We start from the raw sequence: 19,184 nt of genomic DNA on the forward strand, positions 1-19,184 counted from the left end.
TCTAGGATGACAGAAAATGGCGTAATTAATCTTCAGTTAGTGGTCCTTATGTTTGCCTCGTAACACCGTGTTTTCTTCTATTATATTGCTTTGTAATTGTCTATTTACTGGTCTGTGCCCTACCCCACATTATAAGCTTCTTGAGCTGGTGATTGTTAAAAAAAACAAAACAAACAAAAGACTTTGTAAGTTAGAACCGTTCTCACACATAAATTATTTGTAAGTACCGATTAATATTTTACATAAAATGTTATCCTCTAGTGATAAATAACACAACAGCTAGTCTTCACTGATTGCTCACAACGTAAAGGCACTATGTAAGCACTTAAATAATTCCTCTCATTCCACCCTCCACTAACCCAGGGATGTAGATGCCCTTATTGTCCCCCTTTACCCAGGGAGTCAGTGCTGGAATCTGGTATTTGGACCCTGGAGTCTGACAAGCGATGTAACATGTTTGAGCAAACTTACATTGTATCTGGAATCCACATCGCAAAACAACATAAAATTTTTCCCTTGATTTTTTCCCCACTATTTTAGCTGTATCACCAGGCACAGAAAGTTCAATCAAAAAAGCAACTTTCAGAACATACCACAGATAAAGTAAACAATTACCTCTTGTGTACTGCTTTTACACTTTCTGCTTCAAAGACCAAATTGTGTTGAATATAGTCTTGATACTAAGCTTAAAGTATGTTTTACTGGGAATCTATAATCGGCAATATACAGCAATAAAGAATGGTACTCCATTAACTAGAACTCCCCATCAGTTTATTATAATTAACAACTGTCATATAATATTAAAATACCCTAAGAGGTCTCTTGATATCTAGGGCACACTTTTAATTGCCCAACACCAGGGTCACTTTAGGAGCTTGTTGAAAACATAGATACTTGGGTACTACTCCAGATCTGCTGCATCAGAATGTCTTGCAGGGAGCATGGGTGGGAGGGGACTAGTGATTCTTATAATTTTGAGAACCGTGAACTATAGCTCAATGGTTCTCAACCACTGCTGCATACCAGAATTAGCAGGGGAGGCTTTTAAAATCCCAATGTCCAGGCCTTTCTCCTTACCAATTAAACCAGAATCTCTGGAGATGAGATCCAAGCATAGGTATTAAAACAAAATAATAATCCCATAAGTGTTTCCAAACTTGCGAAGCACTGCTACAGGGAGAGGGCAGATTCTTTGGGGCTGTAGATATTTTCTAGGGTTTTAGGGATAGGTGGATGTATTCTGGGGAAGTAGAAAGCTTTCTAAACACACCCTATTCATGTCACTAGCTCTGTGCAAAGGCCATGCTGCTGTGCTTCAGAAGCTGTAAATCATAGCTGTCCACTGCTCTCTGGTAAGTACAGTCCAGCACAGCTGAGTGGCCCAGCCTGGACAGCTACAGAACAGAAGAGCGCATGGCTTCCTGGGCAGCCAGAACTCAGCGGTTCTGTAGAAAAGTCTGGACTCCAGAGAACCCGTGGGGGCCAGTTCTCTTATCCTCTATCAGATCTTAGAGTTCCCTACCTGAGTGCTGACTGCTTGGGTCGCATTTTGGCTACCAGCTCCCAACCCACTTCCTAAAATCCTTTTTCTTCTGCAATTATCTGGATCTTTTCAGTAGTTTCCAGAAAAGACAGGCCTTTGACCTACTACTAACTAATCAGAGAACATTTCTATTTTCCTCAGAGCAAAATAACCAATGAAAATAATAGGTGTGATGTTCAAAGACATTTTCAGAAGCCTGGATGTCTGGAGAACTGCCTGCCAGACGGCCACATTTTTTTTTACTGTACTTCTGGATATGAACTTAGTGTTTCCCAAGTGCATTAATTTGCAAGCCATAAATGATTTAAATTGACATCAGGTAAGCCATGTTTACCCCACCCTGAAGATTCAGGCTGGGTGGCACGATTCTTCTCTGCTTTTAGGGCAAGCAAATGCTCAAGAGTTGCTCTCTGCTCCCTGCATGGCCCCTTCCATGGGGACACCTCAAGAGGTGGAGCCCCGAGATGGCAGAAGGTTCTAAAGAGCTGCCTGGGTATGTGCAGGGTGAGTTTCCCTCTCTCATGGAGAGCCCATAAACAGATATTCATAGGCAGTGAAGAGCAATTGTAAAAAGTGATTCTCCCAATTTTCCAGGAGACTTAGAACGCATTCTTGCCGAAGTAACTACTGAAAAAGTTCAGGCTCCTTTTCTCTTCTGTGAACCTGACAGACAATACAATAGCTCTGGCTTATTCCTGACATCCACCTGGAACAAGGTACTTGAATAAATTTGGGGTCCTCAGCCTCTGAGAATGTTATAAAAGCCATGACACCGCTCCCCAAGAAAGACATCTGTATACACTTCTGGATATGTTTCAGAGACTTCACAGACCCTACCCCAAAACTGTTCTACAGACACACCCCCAAGGTTCATTAATCAATGACAGATCCAGTTCAACTCTGCATGGCCCTTCACCAAGTAAAATAAATCCAGAGGCTCTAAGAAGCAGGCCAGGAATAAATGCTACATGCTTTTTTGAGCTTGCTCTTCCTTGACATCTTCTTGGAAAGTAAAGCAACAGGATTTGTGCCTGGGGACCCTCACAGTTCAGAGGGGAGCTGCCTCCTGGCTGCTTCATACTCACCAGCAGGAAAGGGCCCTTGGCTGCCCAGTCTCGGGAGCTGCCTGCACCATACTCTTTGCCAGCCAGAACGATCAGGGGAAGGCCTGCCTGCTGGTACCGCTCAGCAGCATCAAACACATCAAGCTGAGGAAGAGAAAAGGAAGTTTTACAGATGCAGGAGAGGCAAAGAGTGGACACAAGTCCCCTGAGCCCTGGTGAGGGCGGGGCCAGAAGGGTCTGCAGATGACCAAATCCGTGCAATCAGACATCTGGTCTATAAATTCCCAATTATCTTGATCTTTCTACTTCTACCAAATATATATATATATATATATATATATATATATATATTTTTTTTTTGAGATAGAGTCTCGCTCTATCGTCCAGGCTGGAGTACAGTGGCACGATCTCAGCTCACCGTAACCTCCGCCTCCTGGGTTCAGGTGATTCTCCTGCTTCAGTTTCCCAAGTAGCTGGGATTACAGGTGCACACCACCACACCCGGCTAATTTTTGTATTTTTAGTAGAGGTGGGGTTTCACCATGTTGGCCAGACTGGTCTTGAACTCCTGACCTCAAATGATCCTCCCACCTTGGCTTCTCAAAGTGCTGGGATTACAGGCACTTAAGCTACTGCACCTGGCCTTAAATTTTGTATTCTTAAAAACCATTTTATATTCTTTTGACAGAAATGCCTAATTGTTGTTGGTTTTATAAAAACATTGGAATCCTAAGGCATCAGGGGACAGAAGGAAACTAGATCAGATTTTTTCTTTTCCATTGACTAAATTATTTTAAAACTCAAAAAACAGAATCCGACCTAAACATTAATTTTGACTTGATATCAGAAACTCACTGAGGTCAGTTGTAAAAGGTAGGAAAACACAAAGAAGGTAACATGTTCTGAAATTATATAAGACCCAAACTTTTATTAGTCACCTTTCTTCTTGAAGGTCAAGGGAAGAGATGCTACAAATGCAAATGGAAGCCCAAGTAAATAAAAGGTAGAAAAAGATTAATATTTTAGTACATGAGAAACATCTTACACAAATAGATTTGTTTTCTCATAGGAAATCTGAATATCTCACTGAACTGAGACTTTACAAAGACATGGTATCATCTCTGCTGATTGAGCAGTACCATTATTTTTCCTGGCTATGTAAGTCCTAAGATAACATTCCTCAAAGGAGAGACAGGAGCTACAGAAAACTCTCAAACAGATTTTCCCAAATTCGTATTTTGGTGTACTGATGGAACCTGTGGTTAATTTCACATGGCATTACCTAAATGTGGATAGGATTCTGTATGTCTTCAGCTAGACAGAACTCATAGAAACTGTCACAGAAATGGTGAAAACCTTCTTCTGTCTAACTGAATTGTCTGGATCCTTTCAAAGACCAGAAAGAAACAACTTATCTGGTATTTTCAGAGATTTTAGCTTTGGGTATTAAAAATGTGAAAGTGTGTGCTTTAAAAAGTACTGCAAAGTTGACAATCTCATGGAAAAGCACGTCATGTTACCCAAGATCAGAGGGACTAAGCAGGTCTAGAACTCAGGTCTCCTGACTTTTCTATTAAACGCGCCATGCTGAGAGCCATCGATAGCTTAGAAAGAAACAGCTCCCTGCACTCTTATGCTCGTCTAAAGAGAACACAGCATTTAGCTCTTTCTTCTGTCACTGTGCCTGTGTATCTCTACGTATTATGTTTAAACTACTAGTTTTTGATTTCTCCATTTTTAAAAAATTATCTGTCAATTTCCTACTCTGAGGATTTACTTTTCTTAACAATCTCTCCTCTTCCACACATTTCCCTTCTCCCCAACCTCCCGATACAGTTCTTTTGGTAAGTCAGCATTTGGTGTTTGCATGATTATGATGATGTAAATACTATTTACAGCTGAGCCAGGTAATGTACTACGATTTCCTTTTCTTGGTGATTTAAGACATGTTTCACTGGAGTCAGTAATTTTCATTTTTTCTATGTTTTTCCTGTTTCTATGTCCTTACCCATTAATTAAGCCCTGCAGTACAAATCACCTTTAAAGACATTCAAACACATTAGGCAATTTACCATTTTAAAATCTCTGTCATGGAGCTATCATTCCTGGAGCTCTCAGTCCTGTTCCAACTTGGGCCGACTGCTTGCTCTCTGGGCTTGCTGCATTCCTGTTACAGAGGACTCTTCCTTCACCAGCATCCTGGGGATTCCCTTCATCTGGATCCTATGTCTTCCCCTTTGATTTACTCCCTCATTTTGGTGAAACACGTTGCCAAGTAGCTTCCTAAGGAAGGTATTGAGGGCTATTTTTTAAGCTTTTGAATATCTGAATGTGTCATTACTTTAAGTGCACTTGACTGGTGATCTGATGGGCGTAGATTTTAGGATGCAAATCATTTTCCTCAGTCTAAGTTTCTAGCATCAAGAAGTCTGGAACACGTCTTATTTCCTGTTGTTTCATGTAAGCTGTTTTTCTCTGGAAACGTTGAGATTTCTCCTTTTGTTGCTCTTACTTTCGCAATGATATAACTTGGAGTGAGTTTTAAAATTATTTAGATGGGACTTCAGTTGGCCTTTTCAATCTGGATTCTCAGACCATTCAGTTGGAGAAATTTTACTTGTAGTTTTTCGTTTTGTTTTGAAATAATTTCCTCTCTTGCATTTTTTTGGTTCTCTTTTGAACACTTCTATTTAGGCAGGTGTTAGGGCCTCCTGAGTTCAGTTCTTACATTTTTTTCTCTTATCTTTCTGTTACATATTCTAGGAAATGTTCTCAACCAATCAACTTCTCCTTTGAATTTTCTTTGTAAATTTAAAACATTTTCTTGTCTTCTGATTGTTATTTCATAGCAACAGAAAATGAACTCTTCTCTAAGGATATAATTTTTTTTCTTTTACTTTTTGCACCCACCCCCCCCCCCCCATGCCCCTGTTCAAGTCTTGGCTCAAATGTCTATTCATCCTTTATTCTGTCTCATTTAAGATGAGGCTCTAGACATCTGACTAGAAGTTCTATGTCAAACAGGGCTTGTAAATGAGTGTGGTACACTGTGACGTTTATTAGGGGTCCCCCAAAGTCTATAACTACAAGTCTTTCCCCTTGGTCTCTCGGGTATTCCATCATTCAACATGTAACTTTTTTCATTTAATATTCTGTAACCTCTGCTATTCATTGAACAAGCATCTGCTGTGCTAGGTCCTGGTTATCAATGCTTATCTCTAAAGAACGCGTTTGTGTTACAAAAATACAATCAGTTACGAGTGAGGCAGTACGTGTGGTGGTAAAGGGCACTGACTTGAGCCAGACTTGCTGGGTTTTAATTTCAGCTTTTCCACTGTGTGACCTAAACGAGTAATACGACTTCTTTATGCTTCAGTTCTCAATTTAAAGCACAGATAATCATGGTACCTACTTCAAGGGGTTGTTATGAGCATTATATAAATCAATATATGCAAAGAGCTTAGGAGAACACCTGGAATGTGGTTAAGTGCCGCAGACATATTAGCTATTATTATTTTAAAATAAGTCGGCAGGGTTATTTCTCAAATAAGTTAAACGGTTTACAGGCAATTTCACAGCACTCACTGGGAAGGGAAGTGACACTAAGGACCTATGACATGCACCAGAATCTATGCTAGATTTTATATTTCATTCCATTTTAAGCCTCACAGCTTTCTTCCAAGGTAGGTAGTATTTTTACTTCACAGGTGAGAAAAACGAGGCTCGGAGATGGAAATAACTTCAAGGCCCCACAGCTACTATAACACAGAGCTGGGAACAAACAGTCCCTGCTGCAACACACTGACCATGGTGCTCCCATTAGCACCAAAACACACCTCCAAGCGCCTCTCTACTCCTTCTTTTCATGTGGACTAGACGAATTAAATTACATGCCAATAAAGTCATACAATAACACTTCTTGATAAATACCCTTTAATTTAACCCGGTATTTCCCCTTCAAATACTTTAAATGAAATTTCACTCAAAGCTCAATTCCTAAGAAACGAGACTCGGTGAAACCACAGTTTAGAATCTTTAAGCAACAAGAAAAGGTTTGAATTTGTCAGTGATAGATTCTATGCATATAGACACCTGGCAAGGAGGACTGTAGTTAGTCTGAGGTAGGATGGAGCTGTGAAGAAAAACTAAAACCAAAAGACGAGTAACTGTAAATATCCAACCTCCACCAAGGCTGACAAATGCTAGTGTCTGCAGGAAGCGGAAGACAATACTCACGATTTCCCCAGAAGGCAGATGGATAGTCTGTGGTGCCTGCTTGTTCAAAAATCTGTTTAACAAGCGAATGTTGGCAAATGTTCCCCGTGCCATGACGGCGTCATTACCTCGGCGGGAGCCATAGGAGTTAAATTCTCGTGGAGTTAGGCTAAGGAGGCAAGCAAGAAAGGAGCTGGCTTAGTGAAGCAAGCAAAGATTAACCTTAGCTTACACCAAGAAAAGAAAAACAAACAAACAAACAACAACCAAAAAAAACCATAGACCCGGCTATTTCTCTAAATCTCCTAAGCATTGTTCTCCATGGCATAAAAGCTGTCCCCAAAGCTTCAACGGAGAACAGAGAGAGGTGAGAAGGGGTGGTGAGAGGCATAACGCAGTATTCTCCTGGGTTAACTGTCTTTCAAATCTGGTTAGGAAAATAAGAAGGAAATCTTAAAAAGATATTTTATTTGTTAGTAGGGTAGCCTATAAAGCTTCATATAAGATAAAGAGCTAAAATTAAAAATAAGTGAGAAAATGAAAGCAAAGAATTACGGTAGGCAAATCAGATGGAGCCACAAATAGGGGGAAACACAAAATACATTCCATAAAGTAACCAGAAATAGTTTCAAATTTGTCCCTGAGTTATCAGGAACTCAATGCAAAGGAAAGACACACAACTGGCACCATAACTTACAACTTCCATGAGAGAAAAATCAAAGCAGTGCCAAAGAGGCAGAACAGTTATTTCTGGTCCCCAAACCAGAGGAAATCTTGTCTGTGGGCCCTCAGTGAAAGGAAACTTTGCAGTGTCAGGAAACATACCTTACAATTAACACAGTGATCAGTTCACTGAGCTGTTCCTTAAAATACTAGGGGGTGGATGTGTTAATATGATTTAATTAATGGTTAGATTGAATTTAAGGACTGAGTTTAATGGGCTTCAGGAGCAGGTGAGTATGTCTTGGAATCCTTGAAACTATCCAAAATGTTGTGGGTATGTGCATTTTTCTGGGAAGGCATTAGATTTGCTTTCATTCAATTCTCTGAAGTGTTCATGCCTCAAAAGGGGTCAAAAATCAATAGAAAAAAGGCATTTGGATTCTGTTCCTCAAATTTGCTCTGGCGAATCGCTGAAAGAGCTGATTCAGGAGATGGGGATAGGAACCAGGAATTTTTATCTCCTCACATGATTCTCATGGAAACTCAGACTGGGGAACCACTGACCTCGAGTAATATTAATCTACGAGATAGTAGTTGATAATACTGGTATACCTATGAATATCAGCACACTACTGAAGAACTGATAAACAGATGAGTAAGCTGCAAATCCTCCAAGCAGTGCTCTGTAAACATTAGGTTTCTCAACCAGGACCTGGCAATGCATGTCAGGTTCTGCCTCTGCCTCAGGTTAAGAGCAGAGCCTTGTACTTTAAAGATCAGCCACCCTGGGGGCAGGGATGACAGCTGGGCCTAATGGATACACTAGGTCCCTCTCCCCTTCCCCTTGTTGGGATTCACATGTTGATCGTTTCTCCCATGGAAGCTGTTAAGGAGCAAACAGAAAACGCAATTGGTTTTTAAACCCCAGGGTTAAGCCTCAGTGAACACTGAAGAGTCTGATTCTAAAGGGCCAGGTGAAAAGAGAAACGCTGGCCTCATTTACTCCATTACTCCATTTTTGCCTTTAGTCCTTCCTGCCTCACTCATACTTACCCTCTGTTAGTTAAGTAGCGAGCAGCAGGACTGTTTCTCGCAATATTTCCAGCTGGAGAGATGTGGTCAGTTGTTACTGAATCTCCCAAATTTAGCAGCACATAGGCATCCACTATAGATTTAGGAGGCTGAAGATCCAAAGTCTAGCAAAGAATACAAAAAGTCAGCATTGGCCCAGGTTTTCTCAAACAAGTTACCAGATCAGTCTCAACGATGGTGGCCCATGGACCTGAACCAGATGACAGTTCCACAGCAATGCACAGAAAATTCTAGTGTTCTAGTTTTTATCAAAGATGCTAAGAAAAGTAAGGTGAATTTACTCAAAACATTCATATCTCAATCTTGAAGAAAAGGTCAAGTACTGGCAATATCCCCTCAAAAGCAACAGTAATGCAGCTACAAATGACATTCTCTCTCTTCACATCCCTAGAACTCCTCAGATCCTGAGGACAACTGGAATCCTGACTTCTACTGCATCCCCTTCCCACAGTGACCCACCAGGAGGGCATAAACTTCTAGATCATCAGTTTCAGGGACAATGTCCCTGGTTTTTATGGGTATAAGGTTCACTATGGTGGGCAGTGGGGATGTTCTCCTGGAACAGTCCCTCAGACTCTACTAGGTTTAAGTCCAGGTGATCACCAGGGTGCCTGCGTACATCCACGCAGAACCCCTGCATAGAGAAACTGTAGGCCCACGGTAGCCAAATATCCCAGCCTCCCAACACTTTCCCTGCCAATATCTGCTTGGGTTTGCAAAGGTTTTAATAAAATGGGTAGTCAAAGCAAGAGTATGGGGTAATAAAGTAGATATGATTAGGAAAGAAATCCTTCAAAGAATTCATTTTGTTAAAAAATAAAAAGCCATACCAGGTTTTCAAAGAATGGTGGTGATTTGATATATGTAGATTTGGAATTCCAGAAAAACAGCTTATCTGATGGGGTTGCTAAGGCATTCCAGCTTTCATTCACAGTCTTAAAAAAGAAAAGAAAGGCAGATCTAATCACATCCCATTCTAGAGAAAATTTAATATGCAAACACAAAATATACATTCAAGCTAAAAGGTACACTAAAAACCATTTTTATTCTTAATAGCCACACACAAGAGTTCCTTTATACTAATAGTGTGTCACACTAAGTAACTTAAAAATCCATAGATACTGTGGGCTGGGTGTGGTAGCTCACATCTACTAATCCCAGTACTTAGGTAGGCTGAGGTGGGAGGATGGCTTGAGGCCAGGAGTTCAAGACCAGCCTGGGCAACATGGCAAAACCATGTCTCTACAAAAATTCTAAAAAAAAATTGGGTGTGGTGGCATGCGCCTCTAGTCCGAGCTACTCGGGAGGCTGAGATGGGAGGATTGCTTGAGCTCAGGAATTTGAGGTGGCAGTGAGCTATGATCACACTACTGCACTCCAGCCTAGATGACAAAGTGAGACCTGGTCTCTGAAAAACAAACAACAACATACATATGCACTGTGATAGGCAGCCTCTGGGATGGCAGGAGGGATCCTGCCTCCCGGGATTCACATCCTTTGTTGACCCCCTCCTGTTGAGTGTGGACTGAAGCTAGTGACTACCTCCTAGATTAGGTTACTGAGACCTGCCTTCTGTCTCTCTTGCTCTGATGGAAGCCAGCTACCATGTGAGCTGTGAAGAGACCCTCATAGCAAGTTGCTGAGGGAGGCTTCTAGTGAACAGCCAGTGAGAAATGGAGGACCTCGGTGCAACAGCCCTTGAGGAACTTAATCCTGCCAATAGCCACATGAGTGAGCCTAAGAGGACCCTTCTCCAGAGACTGCAGCCCCAGATGACAACTATTGGAACCCTGTGAAAGTACACAGTGAAGCTGTGCCTGGATTCTTGATGCACAGAAACTGGAAGACAATATATGTTTGTTGTTTCAACTCTATATTTTGGGGTAATTTGTCGCATAGCAATAGATAACTAATGCATATGCTTATCAATAACTTATGAAATCATAATAATCTAGATTGTACCAAAGAGGAAATTACTCTCTGTTTTGGGAAGTGGCCTTCCAGGTCACACAGACACTGGGTAGCAAATGACAGCTGCTATGCATTAAAATTGGTTTGAATTCTGTCCACAGGTCCATTAACTCGGCCTTTGGAGGAATGCATTTAGCACAATGCCTGCCAAGCTCCCTAACACCATCTCCCACGGAGCACCTTGTGGAGGGTGCAGTGTGTGAACATCACACCCACATCACCCTTTCCCACAGACAGTTCTACTCTCATTTAAACCACCAGCTGCAGTCAGAAGCCCTTGGGTCAGCTGAATGCAGAAGGCGGGGAAAGGAATAATATCCAAGAGTCTCAGAATATAATGCTGAGCCCCATACATTGCCTCCTATTTGTAAAATGTACGGAAAGTTTGATTTTAGTAGCTTGGTACTTATTGAGTGGCCTTAATTTTTTTTAAGTGTGCAAAAATGCATTCTGAGAGGTGCATTCAACCAATGGACTCCACTTAGTGACACAATATAGAGACTACCAGGGCTCCTCACCACAGCTGACACACACCCCATGGTGTCCGAGACAGGGGTGGGGTTTTGGAGAGCTGAACCTGAGGCCTTTCTTCTCTAGGCTGTCACTGACTTGTCCAAATCCGGGAACATTTAGGGGAGGTGGGGTTTGTAAAAATGCGAGTCACAGAAGAAAAATGACGGAGAACCCCCTCCCCAGTTATCTGAAGAAATAAATGTTACTTTATATAGTTGATACTCCCATTAGCCTTGAGGTCTGCAGACAGGACACAAAGGGAGCAGCTTTTCCTCAGATCCTCGGCGTGGGGAGGGCAGTGTAGGACCTCACCTCTATTTTCTGATAGACTTCCTTAAACATCCCCGGGATGACATACTGACGCTCCACTGCCTGGATCTCATCTCTAGTCGGCCAGATATCTTTCAGAAATACCTTCTGTCCCTTTGCATTTACTCCTGGGGAAAAATTGTTTATTAATGAGAAAACTTTCTAATATGCAATTTTCATGATTATAGAGTCAAGCCTCGTTCTCCTTGGTAGTTATGTTCTATAAAGCCTGTGTGAATGCTGAATGACTGGATACTGAATCATTGCCACTGGACGAAATACAGGATTAGGTTCCTGGGAGCCTCTGGTCACCAATCAATACATAACCTTGCTTCATGTGAGGCTTATTATTCACCTTATTCACCTTATTTAATAGAAACTGTTGACTCACTAACATTGAACTTCCAGCCGAAAGCACTATAACTCTTCTGAATGAAGCCTATCTAAACACAATGCACATCACAGTCAGCTTGTGCTTAAGAACGCCAGACAGCACTTCAGGGCTACGCTCAACGACCATTTTGAACAGCGAAATCACCACAAAAAGCACAAAAATGCAAAAAGCACGGCATTAAGTAGACTGAGCAAAGGATCCTTATATATCACATGAGAGCTGAAACAAGAAGTCAGAGTGACGCCTTGTCTGATCTCAGCATAGAACATGTGTGTTCAGTGATATAAAGTTTTCACCCCTTTATGCTGATCTGTGAATGACCGTGAACATACTACAAGTATTGATTTGGGGGTTAAAATACATTTTAGTGACTAGGCAAATCTGCAAGTATAGAACTCACAAATAATAAGGATCAACTGTACGTCTAAAGTTACGATTTCAGGGACGTTGTTTTCATATTATCTATTTGGCTTAGAATAGATTGAGGCAGGCAGAGCAAGCAAGCTGATCTGAGGAAAGGAGATATTGTATCATTTCTTTGGAATTCTGAGAAGTTGAAATATCTGCAGTATGTTTCTACAGAGTATATATTAAAACAACGCCTATAATTAAAGTCAGAGCTGGAAAGGGAGGAACTACAGAAGAAACCAGAATGGCAAGATGTCTATTCCTTTTGGCACCTACTTTCCTTTCGTCATCCTTGACCCTCAGTAGATTCTTGTTTTAACTACTGCAGTTAAGTCTTAGCTGTATACTGGGGAATAAAGAAATGATTCTCTTCTTTGTCTTCTCCCTGGAGGTTCTATGCTTCATTTCTTATTAAGGAAAGCGGCAACTTTCTTCCAGTAATATTTCTGAATTCACTGGAAAAAAATTATAGCTGCGCAAACAAAATCTTACCCAGTGGTTCTTTCTCAAAGTCAATTCTGATGGTCCCAGCAATTGCGTATGCTATTACTAAGGGGGGAGAAGCTAAATAGTTGGCCCGGGTGTTGGGGTGCACTCGACCTTCAAAATTCCTGTTCCCAGATAGTACTCCAACAGCGACAAGGTCTCCCTGTGTAAGGCAAGAGAAAAATCAGGTCATTAAAAGAGACTGACTAGGCTTCTTGTCTCAGACCATTTGCAAGAGTTTCCACATCGCAAGGATAGTCCTTTAAGCTGCCCTTTCACTTGGTTCTCTCCCACTAGAGGGGAAAAGGGTACATCGGGTGTCCCCGTGGGAGATACTCTGGGTCAAAGGAAGCAGAGACATGTTTAGTGATTTCTGCTCACGAGAAAATACCAGGTAGTTAGAAGGCAACATACTAGTTATTGCTGTCTGGGGCCCAAGAACAGGTGGGAAAGACCTAACAGTTGATAGCTAAAGGAAGTCACAATGACTTACATAGATTCTATAATTAATGCAAAGCAAACCAAATAATATTTTTCAAGGTTCAGCATTTTTGGGACAAAAATCAAGCCAAAACAATTTAGTTCAGATTCATTTGTGTGGAGACTTGTCTCACTTTGAACCAATTTTCAAATTATCCAAGTTGGTGCAAAAGTAATTGTGGCCTTCATCACTGAAATGGCAAAATCACAGTTACTGTTGCACTAACCCAATACCTATAACAAACAGCTGTAGAGCTCTTTGTAGTCAAAACCAGCAAGTACTGAGCACTTACTGGAGTGCCAGACACTGCACTAAGTGACTTATGTTTATCATCATCTTAATTCTCACAACTCTATAAAATAGATACCATTATCATCTCCAATATACAGTTGTGAAAACCCAGGCACAGATAGGCTAATTAACTTGCCCAAGGTTATCCAGCTAGTAATTTTAGCTAAACTCAAAAGACCACACTCTAAACCACATCCCCTGCTTCCATGGACCTTCCTGAAAATACCAGCATTTTTGTCAAATTACATGAAAAGAAACAACTGCTCTGAAGACCTACAGGCACCTCTGCAATTACCTGTGTGATGGCTTCTACCACAGGTTCAGGTAAAGGCCCACTGTTGCCAATGCAGGTCATGCAGCCATAGCCCACCACGTCAAACCTAGACACCAAGGGAGAAGCACAAAAAAAAAGAATAACCTTCAGTGAGCCTTTCTGCTGGCCACAGTTTCCAGAGACCACTGTTCAAAAAGGAATTGCAGTGCATGAACAAAGTTCAGTACAGTGCTATTTCTAAAAGTTTCATTCTTGAGAGCATTCTGATATATCATATAGCATAAGAAAACTATTCATATTTTTTACTTATAAAAAGGAATCAAATTGAATAAACAACAATTTTAAGAGTTGAAATCATATATGCCATTTAATATCTTAACTACTGTTATTGTATAATCCCAAGGAGATTTGAATTTTATGAGGCACATGAATAAAATATAAGTCAGGAATAATATGGAAATTGGAGAAAGCGTATTTGGCAATGAATACGTTCACGCACTGCACAATGATGTTTCAGTTAGTGACAGACCACATATACACAACGGAGCTGACAAATTCCTATCACCTAGTGATGTTGTAGCCATCGTGATGTCACGGCGCAAGGCATTTCTTGTTTATGATGATGCTGGTATAAACAAACTCATGCTGACGTTTTATAGTTCTTTTAGAGTGTACTCTTTTTTTAAAAAAAAAAAAAAACAGTTAAGTGTAAAACAGCCTCAGGAAGTAATCCAGAAGGCATTATTATCTTAGGAGATGACAGCTCCATGGATGCTATTGCCCCTGAAGACCTTCCAGTGGGACAGATGTGGAGGTAGAAGACAGTAACACTGACGATCCTGACCCTGTGTAGGCCTAAAGTGTGTGTTTATCTCTTAGGGATTTTTTTTGTTGTCGTGGTGTTTTTTTTTTTTTGAGACAGGGTCTTGCTGTCACCCAAACTGGAGTACAGTGGCATGATCATAGCTCACTGCAACCTCAAACTCTGGACTCAAGCCATCCTGCAGCCTCAGCCTCCTGAGTAGCTAGGACTACAGGCATGTACCACCATGCCTGGCTAATTGTTTAAAATTTTTTTTGTAGAAACAGGGGTCTCACTATGTTGTCCTGGCTGGTTTCAAACTCCTGGCTTGAAGCAATCCTCTTGCCTTGGCATCTCAAAGCACTGATATTATAGGTGTGAGCTACTGGGTCCAGCCTGTCTTGGTTTTTAACAAAAAAGTTTAAAAAGTAAAAAAATAAAAACTTCAAAAACAGAAAAAACCTTATGAAATAAAGATACAAAGAAAATATTGTGGAACAGCTATATGATATGTTTGTTTTAAGCTAAGTGTTATAAGAGTCAAGAGTTTCAATAAACTTAAAAGTTTGTAAAATAAAAGTAAGCAACGGTTAACACTATTGAAGAAAGAAACTGTTTTTTAAATTAAGTTAGTGTAGCCTAAGTGTCCAGTGTTTATAAAGTCAACAGTAGTGTGCAGTAATGTCCTAGGCCTTCACATTCACTCTCCACTCGTTCACTGATTCACCCAAAGCAACTTCCAGTCCTGCAAAGTCCATCCCTCTAGGGCACTTACCTCTTTAGATGGAATGTAAGGGTTTAAGTCTAACTACCATCTGATAAATGACTATGCAATTAGATATCAGATAATCTCACATCTGTTACAAGGTGACACAGCAAGATACATGAGGGATAAAATTCAACAAAAGCAATGGTGCAAAAGAAAACTCTCCCTCACCCAAGCTGAGACAGATAAGGCATGACTCCGCTTTCTTGTAGGTAGTAGGTGACCACGCCGCTCCCAGGAGACAGGCTAGTTTTGATGTAAGGCATCACGTTCAGGCCAGCATCCACAGCTTTCTTTGCTAACAATCCTGTGAAATGGTAAACACAGATGCAGTGTGGGTGGCTGCCTGCTTAGGTGCCAGGCACACTTCAGAAAAGAGCCTGATTTTCTTCAGTCTGCATTTCCTGCCACCACCTGACCATGCTCCCTTCCTGTTGGCACTATCTGCTGTTTTTGCTGCCAAACAGAAATCTAAAGGTTCCCTGGCCAACGGTCATTTAGATGTATGCAGTAAACTCAAAACTAGGCAAGGAAATGAAGAAAGAGATTTGCTTATTTTTTTTTTAAAAGAGATAAATCTAAAACCATTTAGGAATATATTACAAAATGAGTTTTTAATTTTTTTAGAGGGAAAATGATCTTTCTAATTATGTTTGATTTGGATGAAAATCATAATTGAAGGAGCCCTTTTTGTAACTATATCAACTGTGTGCTGGCTGGCAAGGAACAGTCAGCCGAGAAGTAAAAATCGAATGTTCAGATATATCTTGAAGTGGAAGATCTGCTGGACTTTGGCAGATACAGAGACTGCTACTGGAACACCGGGTGCTCTGTCTTAGGAAGTATCACAGAAGTAACAAAAACATGAGCAGTGGGGGTGGGGGCATGAGGGGACAAAAAGCCACAGACAAGCTGGTGACTTGTCCACAGAAGACTGGTTTGCTCCAGACCAGACAGGGAAAGCTTAGGTGGCAATACATGGACTCAGGCAAAGAAGGTTTTCCTAATGCCTGTGTCTGCTTCATAAAAAGGAACTGTTGACACTGTCTGGTCTGTGGATGGATATAAGAGAAGCTTTAGGGATGACCAAAAACTTTGAAACTAAAGAGACCTTATAGTAGGGAAACCGCGTATATAAATATTAACAACTTAACCAGAATTGTAAAACAGGTCGGCTGCCCCAGGTTTTATCAGCCAGTGCCCTGTGCCTCATTCAGAAACACCTCCCAGCATTCAAGTCAGAACTCAATCCTGCTGCTCAGGGCTTTCACGGAGAACAAAGTCTGTGATAACGCTTTATTTTTCTTCCAAAGTCTGACATGAGAATGTAGGCTTTCCCAGAAATCTAGCTTCCTTTGCTTTCCTCTATTTATTTTCTGTGTTAATTCTCAAGACAGACTATTATGCAGTGTGCATTCTATTTTAGAAACTTTGCTTTGGACACTATTTATTGTGTAGATATTTATGGGCCAATAAATATCTGTATCTGGAAAAGATGAGGTTCAGGGAACTACACATAGAACTCCGCTAAGGCCCAGGGCCCTGTCTTGGGCTATTTCCACCTACACATGTGTATGATGACCATGAGGATGGAGTCAAATGCACTTACCTGCCCCTAACATCACAGATGGATTACTGGTGTTTGTGCAGCTAGTAATGGCCGCAATGACCACAGAACCATGAGCAAGGGTGAATTCAGTGTTATCATAGATAAAGGTCTTATGGTCATTATGATGTTCGGGAGCCACTTGGAATCCTTTAAATCCTTGCTAAAAGAAGAAAAAATATATATTATATAGGAATATGTTTATATAAGATACACATATATCTGGCTAGAGGAAAAAACATACATATAGTCAATGGTTCTCACATTAGAAGAAGGAATACTTTGGTAAGTATAATTTTAAGGGCCAATTCTGCAAGTAAACTCTGAAATACTACAGAAAAATTACTCGTTTTAAATCTTTACGAAAAGCAGTCATGATATCTGAGTCTTACTCTGCACTGAAATTAGTAACAATTACTTCCTTCCCACCTCAAAAATGTAAATGCTAAAACTACAAATTTAAAGTTAGTCTAAATTGAACTCAATGACATTATTGTACAGTTTAATGGATAGGGACTGATTAAGACTATGGATTCTAACCTTACGGAAATTTAGAAAAAGGTGCTATTTTGACCAGATTCAACTAATCATGATCAACAGTGCAAACAAAGTACAACTGAATATTTGGCATAATACTGGTGTCTCACAGATAAAATCCATCATACATCTTAATCATTCCTTTGGGAAATGTTCATTGAAAATCTACTGCATATGAGATACTGTGCTAGGTACCTTGTGGGCTCCCAAGGTGATTCAGACACAAATCCTGTTCTCAAAGGTACAGTCTAGTAACAGAAATCATACATGCAAATAAAATACCAACAATGTAAGTTAAAGAATATGGAACGCTATCAAAGTATTTCAGACCAAGCACCATGAAGTGTCCAATAAGGAAAGGTGACTTTCTGCTATGAGATTCTGAGAACCCAATGCAGAGTAGCTGGTATCTGAACAAAGTTTTATGGAGTTCACAAAACAGAATATAATGAGTTGGAGAAGAGACTTTCAGGCAGGGAGGGGCATGCAGAAAGGTACAACAGTTAGAAAACCTTGGGTGAGTAAACAGTGTGGTGAGGGTCCTGCGAAAAGCAGACGTGCTTAAAAAGGTGGGTTGAGTTGTGTTTATGATGGCTCTTGCTGCTTGGCTCGTGGCTAATGGAGGAAGTCATTAAGGACTTCAGAAGGGAGAATAAACACCCTCAAGCGTCAGGCTGTAGGAAGATTCATGTCAAGTGGGATGAAAGCCTGGACCCTGAGTAACCGGGGTAGAGTCGAGAGGATTCAACCTCTTCCCACAGGCCCCTACCTTGGCTCCAAGGCAGCTCTCAAAATCCTTTTTCATGTCGGACACAGCAACTTTGTCCTGAGGCCTTTTGGGTCCACTACAGCAAGGCACTACTGTTTTCAAATCTAATTCCACAACCTGTTGACCCCAAAGAAAAGAAATTACAGAATTTACATTATACCCACAAAGAGGAAATCCAAAGCATGCCAGAAAATTTAAAACATCACAACCATAAAAATAAGCAAATAAACTACCACATTCAAAAACAAGGAAGCCAATGTTTCTCTTAATTCTCTTAATTAATCTTAAGCGATTAATTTCACAAGATCATGATGGGCACTTAAGTAGCAGGAGACAGGCAGGCAGCCTTGCCATCTCTCAGAAAGAACAGGGTGGGTGCTGCAGAGGCCCAGTGTCCTCCACTCACCCATCCTTGGAGGCAGCTCATCGCGCTTTGTATGGCTAAGTTAGGTTGAAGGTGGGTTATCTATTGAAATCATACATAAACCATTACACTTCTAAGGTGATTTGGGAGGGATGCAGCCATTAAGTTATCAACGCCAGGAAATGGGCCTTAGTCTAATTGAATATTTCCTTTCCTCAGTGTAATAAGAAACCAAACAAGGGTCGCAGGTCTAGTTTACCTTGTGGTCTAGAAAAATGTGGATTCAGTTTACTGACATGTTTGTACCTTCACTTCTTTCTAGGTCTATAATAATGATGGTTTAGCCTTAAACAGCTCTTGTTCCACTAGTGAAATCTTTTCATTTTTCTTTATATTTCAATAGATTTTTGAGGAACAGGTGGTGTTTGGTTACATGAATAAGTTCTTTAGTGGTGATTTCTGAGATTTTGGTGCATCCATCACCTGAGCAGTGTACATCGTACCCAATGTGTAATCTTTTATCCTTCACCTCCCTCCCACCCTTTCCCCTGAGTCCCCAAAGTCCATTGTATCATTTTTATTCCTTTAGCAGTCTTTCAGTGGTCTTCCACATTAAGAGGCATGAATCAATAGTTC

At 40.8% G+C, this 19,184-nt stretch overlaps 1 protein-coding gene across 3 annotated transcripts in view; it reads right to left on the reverse strand.

The window, feature by feature from the left end:
- ACO1 (aconitase 1) overlaps window positions 1-19,184 on the reverse strand; it is a 68,381-nt gene that overhangs the window by 8,774 nt on the left and 40,423 nt on the right. For all 3 annotated transcript variants that reach the window (XM_005581561.4, XM_074017353.1, XM_065530430.1), the window contains 10 exons: window positions 18,185-18,301; window positions 16,882-17,041; window positions 15,444-15,579; window positions 13,726-13,810; window positions 12,665-12,821; window positions 11,374-11,498; window positions 9,408-9,512; window positions 8,539-8,681; window positions 6,844-6,991; window positions 2,629-2,751 (listed from right to left, as the gene is read on the reverse strand). In XM_005581561.4, coding sequence (XP_005581618.3) covers window positions 2,629-2,751; window positions 6,844-6,991; window positions 8,539-8,681; window positions 9,408-9,512; window positions 11,374-11,498; window positions 12,665-12,821; window positions 13,726-13,810; window positions 15,444-15,579; window positions 16,882-17,041; window positions 18,185-18,301 — 1,299 coding nt within the window. The remainder of the gene's footprint in view (window positions 1-2,628; window positions 2,752-6,843; window positions 6,992-8,538; window positions 8,682-9,407; window positions 9,513-11,373; window positions 11,499-12,664; window positions 12,822-13,725; window positions 13,811-15,443; window positions 15,580-16,881; window positions 17,042-18,184; window positions 18,302-19,184) is intronic.

This window comes from Macaca fascicularis, chromosome 15, assembly GCF_037993035.2.
Source record: "Macaca fascicularis isolate 582-1 chromosome 15, T2T-MFA8v1.1".
NCBI lineage: Eukaryota > Metazoa > Chordata > Mammalia > Primates > Cercopithecidae > Macaca > Macaca fascicularis.